The 25,495-nt window shown below is 46.2% G+C and overlaps 1 protein-coding gene across 1 annotated transcript in view; it reads left to right on the top strand.

Annotated features, from left to right (window-relative positions):
• LOC146786167 (alkaline phosphatase-like) overlaps window positions 1-25,495 on the top strand; it is a 104,932-nt gene that overhangs the window by 37,531 nt on the left and 41,906 nt on the right. The window contains exon 2 of the mRNA XM_085635695.1: window positions 18,763-18,879. Within this exon, the coding sequence (XP_085491821.1) occupies window positions 18,763-18,879 (117 nt within the window). The remainder of the gene's footprint in view (window positions 1-18,762; window positions 18,880-25,495) is intronic.

Here is a 25,495-nt window from a genome sequence, read left to right as displayed (position 1 = left end):
CTATTACCATCCTTCTTCTAAATGCCTTCATTAGTCTTGTCTGCCAAACATTTCACAGCAGAGCATTAGTTGGCGATGAGATGTGGGAGCGGAATTGTGGAAACTTGGAGCCCTCTTGGGCAGTGCCCTAACAAAACTTCAGGGGGCACCCCGCTCTGGATTTAATCAGGAGCTCTCGGGCCAGAGTATTGTGCTGAGGGGGCCCCCTGCAGCTCATGGGCCCCCCGCACTGCAGGGGCTTTAGCGGCCTGTGTTACGCCACTGCTTTTGGGCCATACAACCCTAGTGGCACATTATTTAAAATCTGGCAGCTGGGACTTATGTGCAGCGTTGAATTACGTACCATTGAGACGTTCTGCCAGTGATGCAGTCAAGTTTGCTTGTATTCAGTACAACTTCTTCGCAAGTTGTTGGATGTTATATTGTTAGACCTTCAAAACAACAGGTGAGAAAAGGGTCTAAGGGAAAAATAATTTAAAGACCTGCCCAAGTCCAAATCCCCTATTCTAAACTAATGCAACTACAAAAATAGACTGGGGGTCTAAGAGGAAGCACAATCGGTGATGTGTATGCTGGTAGAAGGATAACTGTTCTTTTGTCCCTGGCAAACCGAGCTGAGCAGGATTTCCATTAAATTATATCGTTGTGATAGAGCTAAAGTGTCAAGCTCTGTTGATCGGTGTTATCACGTGGTAATCCGCCACCTCCATGAGGGTAACCTTTAGATCATAAGGATTCCCTCTGTGGCGAGCTCATACGCTCTTCGTGAATGCCATTCCCAACCAAGGCAAGCAATTGATGCCACAGCGTGTTGAAGAATAATAGAAAAAACTATGTGATGCAGTGCAATGAGAAATAAAAAGGTTATGTGAAAAGACGTAAAGCGTTTTGACAGTATCTCTTTCCTCACACCTAGTAAAAACAAGGGGAGTTAACTTGAGTCTCCGCTAGTGAATCATAGCAGAAAACACCATGACTCCTACTTCATGGTCAACATGTTTCAGCCCAAATGGAAATGATCTAGGCTTTCTTCAGGACCTAATAGCAGCTACTGCACATTAACCAAAAACTTCTTATGTCAAAACACTGTAATAAGAAGAACCATACAACCTCGCTTGATGCGAAACCTTCATTTACAGGATGCAATCATCACCCTGCATGGTCAAGGCCCAAACCTCACCTCCCTGGAACCTTCCTCGGGTAAAGATGAGGCCCCGCTCTGTCCGTCGGTACCTCTGTGTGTCACCGAGTTTGGGAAGGAGGCCTCCTTCCCAAACTCGGTGACACATTGCACTGCATCACATAGTTTTTTCTATTATTCTTCAACACGCTGTGGCATCAATTGCTTGCCTTGGTTGGGAATGGCATTCACGAAGAGCGTATGAGCTCGCCACAGAGGGAATCCTTATGATCTAAAGGTTACCCTCATGGAGGTGGCGGATTACCACGTGATAACACCGATCAACAGAGCTTGACACTTTAGCTCTATCACAACGATATAATTTAATGGAAATCCTGCTCAGCTCGGTTTGCCAGGGACAAAAGAACAGTTATCCTTCTACCAGCATACACATCACCGATTGTGCTTCCTCTTAGACCCCCAGTCTATTTTTGTAGTTGCATATTGTTAGACCTGTCAGCCCTAGGGTGGTCTTTCCCTGTGTTTTTGCCCTTGCCTCATTTTTTTCCACCCTCTTTTTCGTTGGCCTTAGGTCTCCGAGCGCCTTCCCATTGCGAATCAATGCTAAGGTGCAGGTGCTCTCTTCTCCCAATATGGCTGCCACAGGCCCCTGCTACTGCAGAGTGGTCTTTTTAGTAGCACCCTAGTTGCCAGGAGCTGGCTGGGACCCTAAACATTGTTGCCACACCAGCCGCCTTTTTCCCCCATAGCTAGACTAGGGAAGCTCCTGGAGCCTTCTAGAATAAGGGCGGGGTCTGCTTTTGCCGCCTTAGAGAGTGGTCACCTGACCTGGGCATACTTAAGGAAAGGAGGGAAACTTTTTAGTCAGTTGGGGCAACGCTGACCTGGGGGAACCTACGCAGGAGACTTAGGCGGTAGGGCCTAGTCAGAGACCTATACCACTGGGAGTGACAGGGCTTAGGTGCTGCCTTCCAAGCTGCGTGAGGAACACTGGACTAGCCCACTGATCTGGGAACCCAGGGACGACCTACAGAGACTGTCTCACCTGCCTCCAGCCACCAACTCAAACTACCCCCCCCCCCCTTAAGAAACAAACTCCTAAGGGCGTAGGAACCAGCAAGCGCCGAAGAAGACCTAGTCAATTCGCACAGAACTTCTGGGGGATCAACCAGGTACCAGCGCTGTGTCATCCCTGCGCTCCCTGTCTCCACCTGGGACCCCTGCACTGCCCTGCCCCAGCGTGAGGGAACTGTCCTGCCTGTATTGGCGCGTCCTGCCTGTAGTGAGCTTGCCCCCAAACTGAGGCCCGGGTCCGAGGAAGCCCCCACCCCTGCCGGGGCGCTTAAGCTAAACTCACCACCGGGGCCCACTGAAGAAATCGGGGCCCCGCCAACGCGTCCTGGGCGCCAGCCCCGATGTGGGCCCAGAGTCTGTCTGCCCCCGCGACGGCCCTCAGTAAGGAGAGGGCCGCCGGAATTCTGTGAAGGCCTTGATAGGCCTGGAGGTCGTTGCCTCCGATCACGTGACGGGGGCGGACTGCTGACGCCACCCCCGCCGCCTTCCGATTGGTGTGGGAGGCCGCGCCCCCGCAGGCCACGCTGCTGTTGGCGGCTGCGGGCGCGCCTCCCCTGCGACCATCACCGCCGGTCCCCGGGCCCCCAGGAGCCTTCGGAGGGCCCGGGATCGGCCTTCTGTTAGCGCGGGGCTCACCGGCCGGCCCTGAGACCCGCCGGAGGCCCCACAACACTTCGCTCCCTGGGCGGCCCCTCAGAGCCTATCGCTAAGCCCCCCCCTCGGCCCGGACATCGCTGGGAAGCACACGCAGCTGGCGGGAGGGGCTCCAAGGAGAGCGAGCCCCCCGCCCGGCCGAAGACTGCTGCAAGGGCCCTGAGGAGGCCGAAGATTAAGGTAACCCCTGGGGAGGAGGGCGGAAGGCCAGAGAGAGGCCCTGGACTCGCCCCTCCCCCGGGGAAGTCTATCGTTGGGCCCGATTGGCTCCCACTGCCCGGGAACGGGGAATAAACCGGCCCCTGGTCCCATTAACTCTCGCCCTTTGAAGGGCTAAACAATTGCCTAACGAGCAGGATACTTTGGGGCATAAGGATATCGCTAGAGCCACTCCGGTTGGAGGAACAGGTTGTATTCCTGCCTAAGTAGTTGCCTTAATTGACCTGTTTGTTCGTACGGACATGGCCTGGTTCAATGCCATGTTTAGCGCTTTGAGTACTTGCCATGTCTAGCGTTTTGATTACTTGCCATGTCTAGCGCTTTGATTAATTGCCATGTTTAGCGCTTTGATTAATTGCCATGTTTAGCGCTTTGATTAATTGCCATGTCTAGCGCTTTGATTACTTGCCATGTCTAGCGCTTTGATTACTTGCCATGTCTAGCGCTTTGATCAATTGCCAAGTTTAGCGCTTTGATTATTTGCCATGTCTAGCGCTTTGATTAATTGCCATGTCTAGCGCTTTGATTAGTTGCTATGTGTAGCGCTCCAATGTCAATGCCATGTTTAGCGCTCTGATTGACTGCTATGTTTAGCGCTAATGCCAATGCCGTAGTTAGTCCTCTAATGAAATGCTTTGATGAGAACCTGTCTCTGATCTAGATAAAGCTATTTGATTTTTACTCAACCTCACGGGTGTGGTGTCAGTCATTGCGTGCGTTTCCTGTCTCAGTGGATGTGTGTGCTGTATGGTCACTTTACACTTAAGCTTTCGGGTGCCTACCTGCTCGCGCCAAGCTACCCCCAGGGGGACTGGTGACCCCAGTTCCTACATATATATATATACAACGAAGCTGCAGTTGTTGCTTATTTATCTTATGCAACTAACAACCATTGACAAAGACAATAGTCCCGACTTGTTGAAGGTATAAGGATACTTGATGTATTATTAGAGTGACCAGATTCTCAGAATGAAAAAACGGGACGGGCATAAACATAGAAATAGGACTAAATGTCCTATTTGGTCTCTGGGCTTTTAGTCCTATTTCTATGTCTGTGCCCCTCCCAGTTTTTCATTCTAAAAAAATATATATATTGGTGTTCTTTTAAGAAAATAAAATATTTGCACATTACTTTACCGCCCGTTCTGTGCAGAGCTCCAGGGTCCGGCTGCTGGTGGGCCTGGCCTTGCCCTAAGGCCTCTGCAGCCCTGATTCACACTCTATCTCCTGCTGTGCTGCTTAAATGAGGCAGAGCCGCACCGCAGGAGACTTTAAGGAATTGTACTTCTGTTCCCGTTTCTAAGAGGGCCGGTCGAAATGTGAGCCTGCACAACACTGTGCTTATTGTGCAGGTTCAAACAACCCTCCCTCAAAAACCGGGACATTTCTTTGAATAATCCAGGCGCTACCCAAAAACCGGGACATTTCTTTGAATAATCCAGGCACTACCCAAAAACCGGGACATTTCTTAAATCTGGAGAAAAGTGTCGGGACGCTGGAACACCTCCAAAAACCGGGACCGTCCGGGGAAATCCCGGACATCTGGTCACCCTATGTATTATGTATCTGGATGCAATGACAGAAACAGCAAAATACCAGTCGGGCAGCTCCCTGTGCTGAGCATAGATTTTTAGTTTGGGTGTTTTTTAAGCCACGCCTTCAATTACATCGGCTACGCCCCTTTGAGAGGCTCTCCAAAAATGTTCATCCCGCTTAAAGCTCTGTGTTTACATGATTTGGGAGTTACTAGACCTGACATGATGGGCCAGTGTTTCACAGCATGTCTTAACCCCGTTTCCCACGGCTGATAGGCAGCTAGAAAACGTCAAGGAAACATCTTTCAAGATGATGGCATCATGGCAGCCATTACTAAACGGGCCTTGATGCCTGCGGAGCCGGGCACAGCCGCGCCCTGCCAGCCCAAACATGGAACGAGAAGAGAGAGAAAACTCATCATGTATCTGCACAAATGTGGTAAAACGGGGCGGCTGTGCTTTTTAATAAACAGCATTCCTCTCTGCTTTCTATATATTCGAATTTAATGGGATGCCCTCAGTATTGCTGGAAATCCCGTTATCAGAGCAATGGAGTTTGTAATCTTACACCGCATATAACAGGGGGTTCAAATGGCATTCATCTATTTTTGGAATTCACGCACAGAAAACTCTAACCAGGGCCACTGGAATTATTTGGCACGGAGCACTAATTTATGCCGCAAGGGAACAGAACATTCTTAATGAATTTAAACTCAAACTGCAGCAATTGGTGGGGGGTGGGGTAGGAAGAAAAAGCAGTTTATGCGACGTTCTGCAGTACATTCTGTTGGGTTTTCAGTCACTAATTTGACGTTTATCACAATAAGTGTTTACGTTGAACTAAATTATAACCCCTTTAAGGCCTGATTATTGCAATTTTGACAGGTGAAAAGTGCCCAGTTACGTTTTTAGGTCTCGCCTGGCTATCGCGTAAGCGATCGCCCAGCGAGACTTATGTAGGGGCTTCAGAAAAAGCTCCCAAAGGCTTCCCAGGCGGATCGGGTGGCGGTTACGCGCACAACCACGCGCATTCCATTTGCCACCAGCTACTGCGTGCGCCGCCTCACGCATTCAGAGAGATTTAGTAAGGGGCACAAGACCTTAGGAATGCAGTTTATGGCCAGTGCATGTGAGGCATTCAAGCGCAAAGCTGGCATCTGGCATCGGACTTGAAAGCAGCAGACTGCTTTCGCCAGCGCGCGCTCAGCCTCACTTCCTGCATCCCCTCTTACAACAATTAACTTTCGTTATAACTCACACCCCATATGCTCGTTCCCTCCCACCCTTCCTTTGATGTCCGCTTTTCTTGTTGTTTACAAACCACACCACACACTGCTGCATGCCACACACTGCTGCATGCCGCACACTGCTGCACGCCGCACACTGCTGCACGCCGCACACTACCGCACGCCACACACTGCTGCCCTCACTGCTGCATTACACACTGCTGCATTACACACTGCTGCACACTGCTACACGAAACACTGCTGCACGCCACACACTGCTGCACGCCACACACTGCTGCACGCCTCACACTGCTGCATGCCTCACACTGCTGCACGCCTCACACTGCTGCACGCCGCACACTGCTGCACGCCGCACACTGCTGCACGCCGCACACTGCTGCACGCCACACACTGCTGCACGCCACACACTGCTGCACGCCACACACTGCTGCACGCCACACACTGCTGCACGCCGCACACTGCTGCACGCCGCACACTGCTGCATGCCACACACTGCTGCACGCCGCACAATGCTACACGAAACACTGCTGCACGCCGCACACTGCTGCACGCCGCACAGTGCTGCACGCCACACACTGCTGCACACTGCTGCACACTGCTGCATTACTCACTGCTGCATGCTGCACGACACTGCTGCACGCCGCACACTGCTGCATGCCGCACACTGCTGCACGCCACACAGTGCTGCATGCCTCACACTGCTACACGAAACACTGCTGCACGCCACACACTGCTGCACGCCGCACACTGCTGCATGCCGCACACTGCTGCACGAAACACTGCTGCACGCCACACACTGCTGCACGCCGCACACTGCTGCACGCCGCACACTGCTGCATGCCACACACTGCTGCACGCCACACACTGCTGCACGCCGCACAATGCTACACGAAACACTGCTGCACGCCGCACAACTGCTGCAGGCCACACACTGCTGCACACTGCTGCACACTGCTGCACACTGCTGCATTACTCACTGCTGCATGCTGCACGACACTGCTGCACGCTGCACACTGCTGCACGCCGCACACTGCTGCACGCCGCTGCACGCCACACAGTGCTGCATGCCTCACACTGCTACACGAAACACTGCTGCACGCCACACACTGCTGCACGCCGCACACTGCTGCACACCGCTGCACGCCACACAGTGCTGCATGCCTCACACTGCTACATGAAACACTGCTGCATGCCACACACTGCTGCACGCCGCACACTGCTGCACGCCGCACACTGCTGCACGCCGCACACTGCTGCACGCCGCACACTGCTGCACTCCACCCACTGCTTTTATGCGAGTTTATGCTACTGACATTGTAAATGACAATGCCTTTTATTAGTTTTAAAACCAAAACATAAATAAAAGGCATTGTAATTTTACAATGCCAATAGCTCAAACTCTTATAAATGCGAGACCTATTTCATTGCAAATGCTTGTTCAAAGGTTGTTTGCGTGACACTGCATCATATGCAACATCTTTAAAAACTTGCGATCACTTTGAGCTAGAATTGTTTGTTTACATCTGCAAATGGTGCAGAAGATGTGCAGTTATGCGGCGAGTCTGGAAAATTCATACTTGTACGGAAAACGTAACGATCGCACAATTACATTTCTTAGAAGCATTCATTACAACCTATATACTTTGATATTGTAACACATTAATTCAAAAGGGTCCCAGTTCTCCAGAAAATTAATGGGTTTCATGGAAAGTAAAACCTCCTCACTCTCTAATCGTTCTCGCTCTGTCTCCCCCTCTCCCCCCCCACCCCCTATCTCTTAAAGCCGGCCACGCCTGCTGTAATTATCTGGAAAAGCTGGAGAAAGTGACCAGGGCGCCAACAGCGCCCCCTGTCCTAAAAACTGGCTTCCAAGGGCTCCAACCCACCGGGGAAATGCCCGGTGAGAAAAAATGGCCAGTCCAAGCCTTCGCTGAAGCAAATCCAGTTCAAAATCTCATTTACCAATAATTAATGATTTTGTCTCCCAACGAAGTACATGAACACAATTGTATAACCACTATCCTTTCTACTTTTTAAAGGTAAAATATTTCATATGACACTTATAAAATGTTGCATTCAGCAGGAAACGTGTGTGTGGTGGTCTTGTCATAAAAGGTGTGTCTCTTTTATTCTGCACCCAGTTCTTCCTCCCACCCTGGCTTCAGTTTTGGATTTATGCTGTGTTCACTCTGTAGACACAGTGTGATCACAAAGGTGGCAGTGGGTATCACAAGCCCCATGCTTCTCAGGGCCCGATTTTCTTCAGCAACATTTATTTATGAATGAATGAATGAATGGAAGGATTTCTAAAGCGCACGGCTACTCTGAAGAGTGTCCCGGCACTACAGGGAAAATAGGAGTCCGAAAATGAAAACTAGAAGAAAACTAATTAGCCAAGCCAAGCCAAGGCACCGGATCTATTCAATCCAACATCAAACAATTGCTGTATATCTCAAAGAAAGCTATCAATCAACGTTTGCACGCTAGCACACTTATCAAATACCACAAAGTACAAAGAATACCCAGGGGATTGCGCATTTCTTTGAAATCGACTCTATGCAAAAACAACAAACAATTTACAGAAAAATGGCAAGCCATTCTAAACAAGTGTTCACTTGACTTAAACTTACTCATCGTAGAAGAATTGGCAAAAGTATTGGATGACCTAAACAAAGAAATCTCACAACTTCAACAAGAATTGGGTAATTTATTATCCAAGGAAGAAATGGACAAAACATTAGATGATCTCAATCAAAAACTAGACATATACACCAAGGAAATTAATGAGAGAAAAATTAGAAAATTCCGTCGAGACACCACGGATTACAAACTTGGAGAGGTTTACAATTGGGCAGACATTTTTGCCCAGAGAAGACAACAACAAAAACCTGGGAATGGACGTTTTTCAGACACAGACGCTTCATCATCTGATGATACTCAATACAGAGGACAGAGATCGACCTCTAAAATACAAAAAAACATAGAAGCATCCAGTACCAGAAATACAGATTTGACACAAGAAGGAAATGAACCATCATCTTCTAATGTACCAACAGATAAACGGCCTTTTTTAGAGAAAGGCCAAAGACCACCAGACAAGACAGGGGGAAACTTAACAGGCACCAAACAACCAGTAGCCAAAGGAACCAGGAGTCAACGAGTCTTGTAATTAATATTTCCAAATATCATCTTTCCAAATTTCAGATGGATACCTTGCAAAAGGGAATTCATTTGTGCCCACCCATCGTTCCAATCGTCTCGACACAGAAGTCAGCCTATTCAAGTTTATGAGAATGATTCGTCTTAAGAACTTTTTCAATAATATAGTTCAAGAACAGAGTGCACCAAAAACCAACACTCTATTGGGACTCACCAATAAAAGTTCTTTTTTACCACCCGCGAGTCATAAAGTGATTGACACATTTGAAACTATCATAAAGAAGGAAATACATGACATCTACAAACACAGTAAATCCAAATCTACCAATATTACTATGAAAGAAAGACAAGCTCTAGCACAACTAGCATCCAACACCGACATCACCATTTGTCAGGTGGACAAAGGTGGTGCAATGGTCATATTAGACACCAGCTATTACCTACAAAGAGTCAATGAACATGTTGGAGACACCAACACATACACATCTATAGACATCAATCCTACAATTTTTTTTTTTTAATTCTCATGAACATCCTCACCTTATATTTTGAGAATGGTTCCATCACAAGAGAGGACAAGGAGTATCTTTACAAAAAGAATCCAGCTATTCCCTATCTGTACATGATCCCAAAAATACACAAGCATGCTACGTTACCACCTTTTCGAGCAATCGTATCAACTGTGAATTCTCTTCATGAACCGATAGGGAGATACTTGGACAGGCACCTACAGCCATTAGTGCAGAATATGACAATATACATCAAGGACACTACAGATTTTCTCAACTTATTGGAACTTATCAAACCACAAATCACAGAGCATACCCTCCTATGCAGAATTGATGTTAAATCATTATACACTTCCATTCCCCATAACTTGGGAATTTCAGCTGTAGAATCTTTTCTCATTCACAGTAATAAAGACCATTCATTAAATATATTTTTATGGAACTTTTACATTTTACTTTGTACCATTCCTACTTTAAGTGGCAAGACAAGTATTACATTCAATCATCGGGCACTTCAATGGGCAATTGTGCCGCACCGACCAATGCAAATTTGTTCATGTACCGATTTGAACTGGATAATATATTGAATCAGGAAACATGGTTAAAACATCTTGTAACATACAAAAGATACATCGATGACATTTTTGTTCTATGGAATGGTCCTGAGAAGTCTCTATTGAAAGCAATTGAAGATTTAAACAAAGTTGATGACAGAATAGAATTTACAGCGTCTATCAGCTCTGAACAGATCACCTTTTTGGACACCTTAATTAAAATTCACAATACAGAGTTGCCAACTGAGGTCTATACCAAACCAACGGACCGTAACAACTTACTTCACTTTCAATCATTTCATCAACCTTCTCTCAAAAAACACTTGCCATATTCAAAATTACTCCGACTTCGAAGAATATCATCAACTAAGGAACTATATGAAACCAGTGCAAAAGTATGCACACACAAGTTTTTAGACAGAGGATATCCTTTGAAATCAATTCAAGAAGCACAAACCAAAGTACAAACAGAATCCAGAGAAGATCTTCTAAAACTCAAAAGTAAAGACAGTGATACCAAAAGATTAGTATTTGTGTCTAAATACTCCACTGAGAGTTTTCGTATCAAAAAAGTCATATTAAAATATTGGCCTATGTTAAAATCAGAAATTGATTTCAATGGCATTATTGATTCAAATCCAAGATTTGCTTACCAACGTACCAGGAACATTCAACAGATACTCAAGGTATCCACGCGTGAACCTATTAAAGCTACAGGCACATTACCTTGTTATAACTGTGGAAATTGTAACACCATCATTAAAGGGGACACCATTCGACACCCACATACAGGAATTCCTATCAAATTAAAGGTAAATGCCAATTGCAACAGCGAAAATGTCATCTACCTTTTGAAATACCCATGTGGATCTGTATACATTGGCAAACCTGAAAGAAAACTAAGAATCCGCATTAATAAACACAAGTCAAACATTCGTACTAAAAATCCAAAATCACCAGTGGCAGTTCATTTTAACCAACTCAAACACAATGTCAGCCAACTACGGTTTTGTGTCCTTGAACAAATTACACCCAAGCCTGGTCAGGACCTTACAAAATCTCTTCTACAGCGAGAAACGTTTTGGATTTACCGTTTGAACACCACCAATCCCAACGGATTAAATGAAAAATTAGAATTTAGTTGCTTTCTTTTAGATTCATCAAACATCTTTATTACAATATGTTTTACAACGCATTTTCATGTTATGTGTTATTTTACATATGTTGAGCAATTGTTGATACGTGTTGTCTACGTATGTTAAAACACTGTTCACTAGTCCTTTATATGCACTTTCTTTCAATTTTTTTATTTTACTTGATTCAAGCAATACACATCACTTGTATTATACACAGAATAGAATCCTTTTTCATCATCATTCTCATTTCACTGGTGATAGCAAGTTTTAGTTTAGTCTAAGTTATCTTTCTTCCTTTTCATTGTACCACAAGGCTCGAAACGTCCTCTCAAACTACAAATTCTTCAGTGTTTATTAATCACGTTACTCGGGAAACACATACGTGTTGTTACAATCAAATAGATTTTTGACACATTCACTGACATTTTCGGAGATTACCAATGTAATTTTTTTTCCATTTTATTACGACCGGGGTGTTATACATATATCATTTGTTTACATCTTTCAACGCGTCATCACGTGACGCTTCGTTCATATTTTTTCTTTCACATTTATAATTACGTGACTTGTTAATATTATTTGAGAGATACACCTTTATCTCTCGCTTTTTTCTTATTCTCATCCGTACGATTTTGATTAACTTTAAAACACATCGCGTGTATGTGTATCCATTTTTCAAAGAATCATGTGACGTTTTACCCCCATTTAAATACGTCTCTGATAATCCACGCACACATCACCCGGAAGTAGAATATGTCCGAGTCTGAGCACGAAACTTTACAACTCCTAGGTAAGACATGTCGGAGATTCCGTATGGTTTTTATTCATTTGTACAGATCTTTCGGGATCTTACACCCTTGTATTATTTTTCTTAGAACTATCTTGCATCATGTGGACATCGATATCGTATTGAACAAAGTAAGCGGTCTTTTAATTCTGCATTTTCATGGGCACGCCTCTCTCGGTGAGCGTCACCCTTGTTTAACAGTTACACTAAGTAACGAGCACCATCACTGATCCTTCAATATTCACTATGTGCTGTGTATTTAGACGCACACTTTTCATACCACCATCTCTTATTATAAACGATGCCTTGACTGATATAAACACTCTTGACTTTCACAAATACACGGCCCCTGAGGAAGGGCTACGGCCCGAAATGCATTGGGCCACTGTACAACAAGTGGAACTCACGTTCAATTGCATATCTGGATTATTCTAAATCTAAGTTTGTTCTTTTTGAAATATGGACTCAACCTATTGATATATGAAAGCCAAAATGATGAAAATTTGAGTTTATTCAATTATACTTAATAATAAATTCATCAAAAGAACTTGACTACACGTGTTTACATTTTTTATTGAGTGCTATTGGGGGACGCCCCTTTACGAAGGACAGCGCTATCGATTTATTTCTTTTATTCTGCACCCAGTTCTTCCTCCCACCCTGGCTTCAGTTTTGGATTTATGCTGTGTTCACACTATCTACAGTGTGATCACACAGGTGGTAGTGGGTATATTGCATCACAAGCCCCATGCTTCTAAGGGCCCGATTTTCTTCAGCAACATTTATTTATGAATGAATGAATAGAAGGATTTCTAAAGCGCACGGCTACTCTGAAGAGTGTCCCGGCACTACAGGGAAAATAGGAGTCCAAAAATGAAAACTAGAAGAAAACTCATTTGCGCGTGACAAGCCAGGTCTTAAATGATCTAGATTTTTAAGTGCAAGGGTGCCTTCCAACTTCATTAGCAATGAGTCACCTTCTATGGCCCCATACTAAATGCCCCCACAAAAGGTTTTTTCTTTCTCTATAGTACATTGTTTAATACTTAGAAACACGTGCTGTTTATGGCACCATTCCCAAACAGAGTAAGTATTCATAGGTACTGCATTAAGTTACGCCCCATTATTTATTTGTCTATTTTTCACTTGTATACACTACGGGCCAGGGCGAAACGGATGTTCGACCACTGCACACGCTAACACGTAAAACATAGTGAAATTCGTGTAATTTGCCACCAAATGCAAATCCTTCATTTAGCCCTGTAATATAGTGCAAAATGTGTCCTCACGTAAATTTTTGATGCAAGAGGGCATTTCACCCCACAAAAAGTGCAAAAAAATCCACCACATACAACAGCCGCTTTCTTTCCGTTGTTTCTGTTAGCCACAAATGGCAAATAATTTTGCAAAGTAGCAGAAATGCATAATTTTGGGAATTTTGCATAGTGTGAGTAACACGATATTCATGATATCAAGCAAATTACGCCACCATAATTTAAATTTCGCCGAGGCCTACTACAACATTTGTGTAGGGTAACTGAAATATAATATAATAAAGGGAAGAAAGTTCAGACCGCACAATTTAAATACTGAATATGAAGATATAATGGGCATGGAGAGTAAGGCAAATAAAAATTCAAATTAAATTGTGTGCCAGTATTGATCTTCAACCTACCCAAACGGACCCGCATCACCCACACCTGAGGAACCTCCACGGGATCCCCGTCCAGAGAAGATGCCAATTCAAACTACTGGCACACGCCTACAAAGCCCTCCACCACCAAGGGCCAGCATACATGAACCACTGACTGAACTTCCAACAACTGTCCAAAAACCTTCACTCCACCTCCCTCGCCCTTGCACAGACACCGTGCATGCACCGTAGCCACAGCGGAGGCCGCTCCTACTCCCACGCATCCGCCGTAGCCACAGCGGAGGCCGCTCCAACTCCCACGCATCCGCCATAGCCAGAGCAGAGGCCGCTCCTACTCCCACGCATCCGCCATAGCCACAGCGGAGGCCGCTCCTACTCCCACGCATCCACCATAGCCACAGCGGAGGCTGCTCCTACTCCCACGCATCCGCCGTAGCCACAGCAGAGGCCGCTCCTACTCCTACACATCCGCCATAGCCAGAGCAGAGGCCGCTTCTACTCCCACGCATCCGCCATAGCCACAGCGGAGGCTGCTCCTACTCCCACGCATCCGCCATAGCCACAGCGGAGGTTGCTCCTACTCCCACGCATCCGCCATAGCCACAGCGGAGGCCGCTCCTACTCCCACGCATCCGCCATAGCCACAGCGGAGGTTGCTCCTACTCCCACACATCCGCCATAGCCAGAGCAGAGGCCGCTCCTACTCCCACGCATCCGCCATAGCCAGAGCAGATGCCGCTCCTACTCCCACGCATCCGCCATAGCCAGAGCAGATGCCGCTCCTACTCCCACGCATCTGCCATAGCCACAGCGGAGGCCGCTCCTCCTCCCACGCATCCGCCATAGCCACAGCGGAGGCCGCTCCTACTCCCACGCATCCACCATAGCCACAGCGGAGGCCGCTCCTCCTCCCACGCATCCGCCAAAGCCACAGCAGAGGCCGCTCCTACTCCCACAGCGCTGCCAAGTTCTGGAGCGCCCTCCCTTCCACCTCTGAACAACGACCTCGGTGGCGGACGTCAGGAAAAGACTCACGACCCTGATTTTCGACTAAGCCCAGCAACGCAGTGCCTGAATACCCTCACAGGTGATTAGCTGCGCTAAACAAGCACTAATTAATTGATTGATTGATTGAGAGTTTGGTGGTGTAATATAAGAGAAAGTGTAGGCAAGGGCAGTTCACCTTTATGGACACCAGCAGTGAAGTTATGAGAGTGTCACTGAGAAAGGATCGGAACAAGTCATGAGGGCGCGTCCAGGGGGACCACCTCACTCCAGGTCATTATGGACACTAGCTTCAGACCTGAACTTTTCACCCAAATCATTATTTTAGGAGTGTTAGTTCAGTGGGAGCAAAACAAGACCCAGAAAGCATTAGCTTGTCACAGAAAAGCCCTGACCTGGAAGCTGTCTGTCATGACCTGGAAGGAGCTTGACACTTTCGGTACATCTGATTCTAGAGTGTGCCCATAAAACACCAGTCGGTGTTCATGAGGTAAATTGAAATTGTGGTGGGAGGAATAAAGGCCCACCTAGGACATTTTTTGAAATCACATGAGCAGGTATGTAACTGGATGGGTGCATGGGAGCAGGCGCAGAGTGCCCCCATGCAAGGCCTTTTATTCAATTTATGGAACTATCACGATAAAAGTGTGTACCTCTGGTAATTCACGTGTTGGTGTGCATCACACCTTAAGACTCAGAGGTGAAGACTGCTTGTGCTGGAGTAAATGCTGTAGTGTAATTAATCCCTTTCTCAGATATAATTTGATGCAAAAAATGTTCTTTTCTTTGGTTGTGGCCCAGTCCAAAATTTACAAATGAACTAATGTCTTCATATGACCATTTACATGGCACACACACACACATACACATTGAATTGTCTTATGATGCTTTAAATAGTGGGTGTAATTGTTACATATAGTTAATTGTTACAGTTCCATTGCAAACCTTTCTGCCTTGGAAGGATGAAATCTTGTGCCATACCCTGCCTCTACATATGACGTCATTGTCTTTTTACATGAACAAAGTTAACCATCAGACACAGTCTGCAGTCATTCAATTTGTCTGAAGACCCTCATGTTTTCTAGCTTTTAATATCCTGAGTAGAAGTCTAGTTTTCAGTCTTTTGACGCCATCTAATGGCTGAAGTAGTTTACTGCACAACGAACCATTTGTTGACAGTGATCCTTTTTGCTACCCTACAGCAGTCAAGAGTCAATGACTAGAAGTCATTTTATCTATTTATTTTGCGAAATGTTCGAAGCGATGTTCACATTTCAAGAAGCAACAGAACAGTGCACAGGGAGCTAAAAAAAATGCAACAAAACTATTATCTAAAATAATAACTAATGTGTGTGTGTTTTTAAATTGTTTTTCTTCGGTTTACAGAGCGTCAACTTGACCCAGTGGCATTAAAGTGCTTCACATGACCACCAGATTACATTATAAAAGGACAGATTCATAAATATCTTTTTGGCACTTGAAGATTATGGACACGCGCTGTCATGGCTGTAATGATGTTTAACAGTAGGGAAACAAAGGAGGGAGGGTCTGTTTCTTGCTTTTTCATCTAAATTAAAAGAAACCTGGGGCTTGTTTCTGCCGCACGTCTTTGTAATATTTATATGTGCAAAGCTTTTAAATCTCATGGGTTGGGAGCTGGGGGTTGGGGCCGGGGGAAAAGCCTTGAAGGTTCACATTCTTTGACACTACTATTGGTTTCGAGGGGTGGGGATGGTAGTCGTGTAAGCTCAGCCTAATAACAACGCCATGGGGTTATCGGAAATTGTCGCCCTGTCCTAAAATGCTATAGTTTTGTTTGATTTCACCCCTCAGTGCACACGCAAAAGCTAAACTTCATCACATCAGACAAACCCCCCAATTTTTTTTTTACACACTGATATTTCCTGATTGGTTATTGCTATTTCACAAACAGAGATGGTTTCAAATCCCGTAGTACACAAAGATGATGCCATACCCATGAATTATGATTCTGTACCCGTGAATTATGATTCTGTACCCGTGAATTATGATTCTGTACCCGTGAATTATGATTCTGTACCCGTGAATTATTTTCCATACCATACATGAATCATCGTGTTCCACTGAAACACATATTTTTTTAAATAGTGAAAATGGATAATTGTCACCAGTTTTTGAGTATAAAAATGCTTTAAAGTGAATAAATGTAAAAGAAAACCTGAAAGGTTGACCATTGAACTTTTATTTAATTATCTTCCACCCATGAAATATTAAAACCTAAATAGCCTGTGTGAAATGATTGACTCGTTGTTAGCTGAACACTGCAGAGAGTAGCTGCAAATAATCCCAACTTTCAAAGTCGAAATGTCCTTCATATCAAAACAGAATTAGTTCCATTAAAGACATCTCAGCTTCAGAAGACATTTACAAACCTCACACTCGTCAGCCTTGGGGTTTATGATGTCACCAAAACCCATTAATAGTATTATTGGAGCATAATACATAAGTGCCCATTATGTTTCCTAATATGTCTAAATTGGGGGAGACACCTTCCATCACCCCATCCAGTCTTGCTGCAAACCTGCCCCCATCCATCCAGAAAGAGATTCCTTTTGTACCAGTCTCTGGATGGGCACATATGTAAAACACACCTAACAAACACAGAAGTCAGCTGACACACACGGAAATGACCAGAGTTTTAGACATGCATGTGCTCTACAGCTCATTCGCATGTCGGGTATGATCAATGTTTCAGAAGACTCAACCAGCAGCGAAATTAAAAGACTTCTTCAAAGACAAGTGTCCTCTGTTTCAACCTCACTCTGGCCCAGTCCAGCACAGCTCCTCATTAGTGAGGCTTGATTTAGGCTCTATTCTGGGCACCTGGATGCCCTCACGGGTGATAAGCAGCACTTTACAAATCCAGAGTGATTGATTGACCCAAAGTCAGATACTGGAGTCTCGATTCACAAACCTGTGCCACTAAGATCACTCCTGCACACATGTGCAGGACGCCAATTTTCCCTATTCACATAACGCAGCAGTGGTACAGTCGAAAATCTGAGCGAGTTGCAGCTAGGGCTGGGCGGATCAAAAAACTCTGCAGCGATACATGGAGTTCTACAAGCGGCATTGCAGACGCACCACTAAGTGAGTCATGGGTTTGCTTTTTGAAATGTTGCTATTTCTCAGGTTCAAAAGTTTACAATTACTCACTGGAGTGCCGCTCCTGAATATTGGCCCCAGGATATTGTGGAACACTCATATTGAGGGTAAAATACCAAGGGACAAAATCTCGAAAGGTAAGTGCACAAAGGGAAGTACGGATATACTAACCCTAACTTCGCATCTACGTACCTTGAAGAGACATATTTACACCCTTTCAATGGTGGAAAAGATTTGGAGAAGAGTTTGTGAGTTTATAGGTGATCACAAACTCTTAAGATATGCCATGCCTTGAATTTACACTGCCCCCCACCCCCATCCATTGGGTGGGGTTTACAGCTGCATAATGTATTCAGATGTGCCATACAATGATACGCTATGAAATGTATAAATCCCAGAAAGGCATTCTTCTGTCAAAATTAGACTCACTGTGCCACCATGTGGCGTACTGTCATAAGAGCCGTTGTTCTCAATTAAGTGCCAGTGCCGAGCACCGGAAACCACTGGCTCATATTAACCATTGCTTCAGCCCCAACCGCAGCCATTATTCCAGGGCGGAAAAGGACCGCAATTATAGAGATGAGGGGTGTTTCAGTTATTGTTTCCCTGTAGATAAGTATGTTTTGCCTGCCCTCTGATTGGTCCATTATTTTTCAGAATATATAACATAACATTCTGTTTCAGTTTAATAGACAATGTCTCCAATTTTATCAAGTTTTTGGAGACGCAGATTATCACTATAGGAACATTATTTGCTGAGTGGCAGAAATTGTTGAAAAACGTATTGTTTAGTTTTGTGTAGTGGTTTTTATTTCGTATGATGCACCCCTCAATGATCCCAACAGTCTGTGCCTCTTATTAAAGTGATGCCATATGGTGCATGCTGTTTAAACCTACGACTCTTGTCATCTGATCGTATGTTCACGGAGGTTTCTTTTTTGCAGATTACGAGAAGGACCCCGCCTACTGGAACAGGAAGGCCAAGGAGACTCTGACCTCTGCCCTCAACCTCATACCCCGGATGCACAAGGCAAAGAATGCCATTCTCTTCCTGGGAGACGGTAAGAAGGGGTGCAAGTTAATGGGTGTGGGGTAAGTACTAGTCGAGAACCGCCTGAAAACCTAATTCTTTATCTGGAAATGTGTTGCATGAAAAATGACATTTTCAATAAAAGTGATTTTTTTAAAAATCGACTTTATTTTTAATACAATGGCCCAGTTTTCAAAGTTTCTTTTTGCTGTAAGTGCAACTTATTCCCAGAAATTCACAGGTAATTCGTACATATATCAGCAGTAGGTAACTTACAGTTGTCAAACTCAATTTTCTGATAACAAATATGATACCTGTCCTACTCTACACATGTGTTGGAATGTGTGGTCTGTGTGTATCATGCATACACCGTGCAAAGATCAAACCTATTTGACCTTGTCAATGCTTGTTTTTAAAGGAAGACGCTGGTGGACATCTGTGCAATCAAAGTAGCGTGCCGAGAGAGTTTACAGTCGAAAATAAAAAAAAATAAAAACGTAAAGAGTTTTGCTTTAAACATCAGTTGAAATGGGTGCAAAGCTACAGTCGTCATTTCCTCGTCGCCAGAATGCATCCCAAACTTTGTAGATCGTTCTTTCAACCTCTCGCTTTCATTTCATCAAACATTCAAGGTGGGTCCCGTGTAGATTCTATTTCTCAAGTTTATTTTCACAGATATAAGAGGCTGCTTTTGGGAAACGGCTAGCTGCTCTTATTTCGAACTGGAAAAAAAAGGGGGGGGGGACTAGAAATAAATGCAGTCACGCACACCCTGGTCATAACACGACTAGATCATTGCACCAGTGTGTACATTAGCCTGCCATCCTAAACCTTAAGGATGCAACAGAGGGGCCAACCTGTTTTCTAAACCGTCCCCCCCCCCAAACATGAGCAAACACATTAAGAACACTTCGAAGAGCGCATTCTACAATCTAAAACTACTCAACAAAATTAAACCCTTCATAACTCCCAATGACCTTAAACAGGCCACACAATCTTTGGTTCTGTCCAGATTGGACTACGGGAATGCGAACCTCACAGGCACGGCAAAATCCCACCTAGCTCCCCTCAGAGCTACTCTAAATGCAGCTGCTAGGATGGTGACCGGAGTGAAGAAATACGAACACATCTCTCCGTCTCTAAACAAACTAAAATGGTTCCCAAATGAAGCACGTTCCAAACTAAGAACTGCCTGTCTCACACACAGAGCTCTTCATACTGGCAAACCTGCCTACCTAGCCTCCAAACTCAAATAGGCAGGCCATACAAGGAATCCCAGGAGCACTAACACACTACTTCTCATTCCTCCCAAAACTCGCCCAAAAAAATCCCTAACACGCTGCTTCTCTGGAAATGCGCCTAAAATCTGGAACTACATCCCAGTCCATATCAGGACGAACCCCTCCTTCATAGACTTCAAAGAACAACTCAAAGACCTTAGCCTCAACCGAACTCTTCTAAATTGATAGCTTCCACCCAATGAGACATAGCTCCTCTGTCACAGGAATCTCGCCCAGTGAACAATAGAGACACTTCAACAAGAAGGCATTTTCATTGCCCGCCTTTTGATTCGCTCCTACGATCCCCTTCAAGCCTTAACAGGAGTCGTCACGAGACAATGCTACTTATTGAAATAATATGTGCCCGATTGCATCATGATAAATGTTGTAAAGCACTCTGATACCTTCGGGTCTGGCTAGCGCTATATAAGACGCTTAAGTATCTTTGGCGTGAAGGGCTTGGATCACGTCACCTTCACTGAGAAGTCCTTAATCTGGCTATTGATGAAACAAAGCATCAAATCTAAGATGGTGGTCTCCTCTCTCACAAAGCACTTTAAATGTTTGTACCTGGATACCTCTCAGAAGCTATCCATTACTATCAACTGACCCACAGCCGAACACCAGCTTCCCAAAACCTCTTGCCCCCCCTGCCAGCCTCAACACAAATATTTGGAAGGCTGCTTTACCTAATGCCCCAGGCACCTAGGAGCATTCATGGCTCCAGGCACCTAGGAGCATCAACGGCTCCACACACCTAGGAGCATTCATGGCTCCAGGCACCTAGGAGCATCAACGGCTCCACGCACCTAGGAGCATCACTGGCTACAGGCACCCAGGAGCATCAATGGCTCTAGGCACCTAGGAGCATCAATGGCCCCAGGCACCTAGGAGCATTCATGGCTACAGGCACCAAGGAGCAATCATGGCTCCAGGCACCTAGGAGTATCAACGGCTCCACGCACCTAGGAGCATCAACGACTCCACGCACCTAGGAGCATCAACGACTCCACGCACCTAGGAGCATCACTGGCTCCACGCACCTAGGAGCATCACTGGCTAAAGGCACCTAGAAGCATCACTGGCTCCAGACATGTAAGGGCATCAATGGCCTCAGGGACCTAGAAGCATCGATAGCCCCAGGCTTCTAGGAGCATCAATGGTCCCAGGCTCCTAGGAGCATCAATGGCACCAGTTAGTACTGAGCAATCAGTACAGAATAATCAAGCGGCTCCATGCACAGCCTTCACATCCCTCCATTTTTTGCCTTGTACTTCCCAAAAACGATTAGGAGGGTCGAAATAAGCGTTTAAAGAAATAAAAAATCTGTCACACTAGTAAACAAATTGAAAAATTAGAAAAAAACTTGTGAATAGAGGCACAGTTCGATATTTTCCACTGCATGTTTTTTCCAATCTTTTTTTTTTTTGTAAATCTTTTTCTTATTTTCAGACAACAAAACACAAACAGGTCACACAAGACAGGTCTCTTTATGCAGTGCATCTAGGGTGGCGCAGCACCGGAAACTTATGAGGACAGTCCAAGGGCCAGGCTAGCAGCCCGAACCGGCCCGCAGCCTATATGACGTCCACACTTTCCAGGCCGGATAGGCGGGCCCGCGGTGGCTCAACTATATCTCCTCGGTATGCGTTCCAAAGCGACCACACCTCCTCCCATTTCCTGGGACACCCTCGTGCCATGTATACCGTTTTTTCCTGTAGCATACACCAGTCCATATCGTTCTGCCAGTCCCTCAATTTCGGCAGGGTCGATGCCCCCCATAGACGGGCTATATTCCTTTTGGCGACCATTTGTCCCAGTGTGACCCAGAGTCTCCCCCGTTGGGACAAGTCCGTGGGTTCCCAAATGTTCAACAGACATCTCTTAGCCTCCGTGCGGATCTCAGTTTCCCACACCTCCCCCATACAGGACACCACTCGCCTCCAGTACCGCTGCACCCCCGGGCACTCCCATAAAATATGAAAAAAGGAACCTCTCTCTCCACACCCCCGATGACACAGTCCCTCCCCTCCCCATCGCCTGGAGCCTGGTGCAGGAGACATACACTCTGTGCAAAATTTTTAACTGCACCAGTCGGAGTCTAGCTGATATCGCTACTTCCCTAGGAGACCCCAATGCGATAACCCACTCCTCATCGTCAATCTCCAGCCCGTCTGCCACCCATTTCGCTTTCAGGGGGTCTAGGGGGTCGGGGGGTTGTTAATCAGTTTTTTGTATGTGAGGGAAATGGCATGCTCCGGCATGTGGCCGTCCAACAGCCTGTCCTCAAGCGGGGAGGCCTGCGGAGGTCGGGTCCCTGGAGGGATGTTAGCTCGAAGGGAGTGACGGACCTGCAGGTACCTGAAATATTCTGTTTGCGCCATGTCGTAGGTGTCCCGGAGGTAGGCAAAGGGTCTGACCCCCTCCGGCCCCCAAAGGTCCCCCACCCGGGAGATCCCAATGAGGTCCCAGTTACGGAACCCCTTCGTATGCCTCAGGCTGCCCAATCTCTCTGACGCCCACAGGGGGGTGGCCAGTGTAAGTGTGTTAGCCCACCCCAGCGCCCGGTGCGCGGTGTGCCATATTTGAACTGAGTGTTTCGTTGGCCCCGTGAGGTGGAACTTGCCCGGTCTAGAGTATAACGCAACGTCGTAGTTCCCCCCTGGGAGCAACCACCTATCCATCCCGTAACCCGGGTCATTGCCGTCGCAGTATGTCCCCTGGTTTATTGCCGATAGGTGGGCGGCCCAGTAGTACTTGCGGATATCCGGGAGAGCGATCCCCCCATCATACCACCCCAGGGTGAGCTTCCGCAGCGCTATTCTGGGTGCTCCCGACCATAGGAGGGCCCTCTGTGCCGCCTCCACCGCCGCAAAGTACGAGGCAGGCACCAAGTCCGGATGGTTTTGGAGCGCATACAGAAACCTAGGGAGGGCCATCATTTTGAAGAGGGCCGCGCGGCCCAGCAGCGACAGCGACAGCGGCAGCCGTTGCCACGAGGCTGACTCACGCTGGAACCGTTGCAGCGGCGGCATGAGATTCCTTTCAAACCGGAGGGCTTGTTTTTTCCAATCTTGCTCTATCAGTCAGTCAACACCTTTATTTCGATTGTTACATTATAAAAGCGACAGATAAAAAAAGCACAATCGTTTAAAATTTATATCTAAAAACAAGGAAAACAAATGCAGGTTTTTATGCAAAAAAGGAAAAACGAGTTATCAAACAAATAAACGATTAAAAGTCATCAATTAAACAGTAATTAACAGCCGTTTTGCCCTGATCGACCAAGCCCATGACAGAAATTTCGAGAGGCTAAGACATACAAGGGCCGGGTATCTGATATTAAAATTCGAAGTGCCACAGATGAATGCCTAGTGCCCAAGGCCCTACACACGGGCTTAAGCCACGTTTGCCTTGGGCTAACATAGGCCGGGCACGCAAAAAGAAAATGTTCAATTGTCTCTTTGGGAGTGCTACAGAAGGGACAAGATGCAACTGTCTGGTAGGGCGGTTTCCAGCAAGATGTTAGGGCACGCACAGGGAGGGACCCCACTCTAAATCTAAAATAAAGGGCCCGATCATATGGCTTCCAGACCAAATCTAGGTAGAGCTCCAAACAGGGTGAGTCCTTATGCACTAAAAACTCCTCTGTGAGCCTACCATGAGAAGGATCCGTGGAAATTCTGCTTCTAACCCAATTCCAATATAAGGTTTTCAAGGCTGCTTTCGGAGGGGAAGACATGTTTTCCCAAGCTTCACTAAGGCCTAGTTTGCCAAGCATAGACTTGACATCAGTAAGCCATCTGATCCTACACCAGCCTACCATCGACATCACCTCTGCTAGGCCTTTAGCATACTTGGCGAGTTCAGGGATGCGCCATAGCCTAGCCCATAAAAGCAGTGGACGCAGTTTTGCTACGTCACTAATTTGCTGGCAACCAAGGTCCAAAAAGAGGGGCAGCGTAGGTGTACTCTGCGGGAGAGACATAATACATTTTAAAAACTTATTCTCAGACCTAGTTAGGACGCTGATGTTAGAGGTACCCCAAAGTTCAGCGCCATACAAAGCGGAACTAACTCCCTTTGCCCTGTAGATATCCAGAACAGGGGCAATAGGCTTGGTCGAAGAAGATCTCTGCTCTCTAACAAGTGCCCCTATAACCCTTTTATGGTTAAGAGACATTTTTAATAAATGGGGGGTCCACTGCATGGAATCTGTAATACGGATCCCTAGATAGTCAAAAACAGTGACCCTTTCCAGAGGGGTTTCGCTAAGAACAGGGGGTCGGCCTAATTTTTTGGGGGGATTTAATACCAGGTACTTCGTTTTATTTGTGTTTATTACTAGGCCCCGTTGGTCACAGAAGGTCTGAAAATTGTTTAAAAGTCTCTGTAGGCCCACTGAGCTTTTTGAGATTAGAAGCGTATCATCGGCAAAGAGAAGGGTGGGAATTCTCTCCCCTGCCAATGATGGTGCGTCCGAAGGTTGTTTGTGTAGATGGTCCACAACCCCATTCACATAGAGTGAAAAAAGGGTTGGAGCCAGGACACAGCCCTGACGCACCCCTTTTGCCACTGGGATCCTGCTAGTTTTCTGGCCATCGGTACCCCAACGTACCTGCGCATAATTGCCATCATGCAGGCGCACTAAGATGGAGAGGATGTTTAGTGGAATCCCCATTTCAGCTAACATGCCCCATAACTGTTCTCTGGGCACAAGGTCGAAGGCAGTCTTCAGGTCGATGAATGCCAAATAAAGACTGCCTCCACCTATCACTACCACCTTCCAATATAGTAGTAAGAGCCTGAAGGCCTGCTCTATCGTGCCCGTTCCAGCCCTGAAACCAGCCTGATAGTCCGACAGAATCTCTTCGTCGTTAATCCATTGGAGGATTCTTTCTAGGAGCACCTTTCCCACAACCTTCTGGGGTGAATCCAATAAACTTATTGGTCGGTAATTGGCAGGGTCGTCCCTCCGGCCTTTCTTAAAGATAGGGACAACCTCTGCCCCCTTCCAAGAGTCGGGAATGGCTGCTCCTTTGTCGATTGCACTGATCAGAAAATGAATAAGCTTCCCCCACCTCTGCAGGTTTAAGCGCAGCAGATCCCCCGGAACTCCGTCGGGTCCCGCTGCCTTCTGGGGCACAATACATCTAATAGCGTGTTCTACTTCTTTGATTGTAAATGGGGAAACCATTTCATTTCTCATGGGTACTAAGGGTCCATAGGATGCAGGGGGGGCAGATGCCTCTTGAAGATTCGAATACAAGTTAGTGAAATGTTCGAACCAGGCCTGACAAGTTATGTTGCACGTTATAAAGTTACTATCAGGTCTGTTCCTTTCCCTAATAGTATTCCAAAAACGGG

The sequence above is a fragment of the Triturus cristatus genome, chromosome 11, assembly GCF_964204655.1.
Source record: "Triturus cristatus chromosome 11, aTriCri1.1, whole genome shotgun sequence".
NCBI classification, from domain to species: Eukaryota; Metazoa; Chordata; class Amphibia; order Caudata; family Salamandridae; genus Triturus; species Triturus cristatus.
Note: the sequence above shows the minus strand (reverse complement) of the source record. Positions and strands in the feature narration are given on the sequence as shown.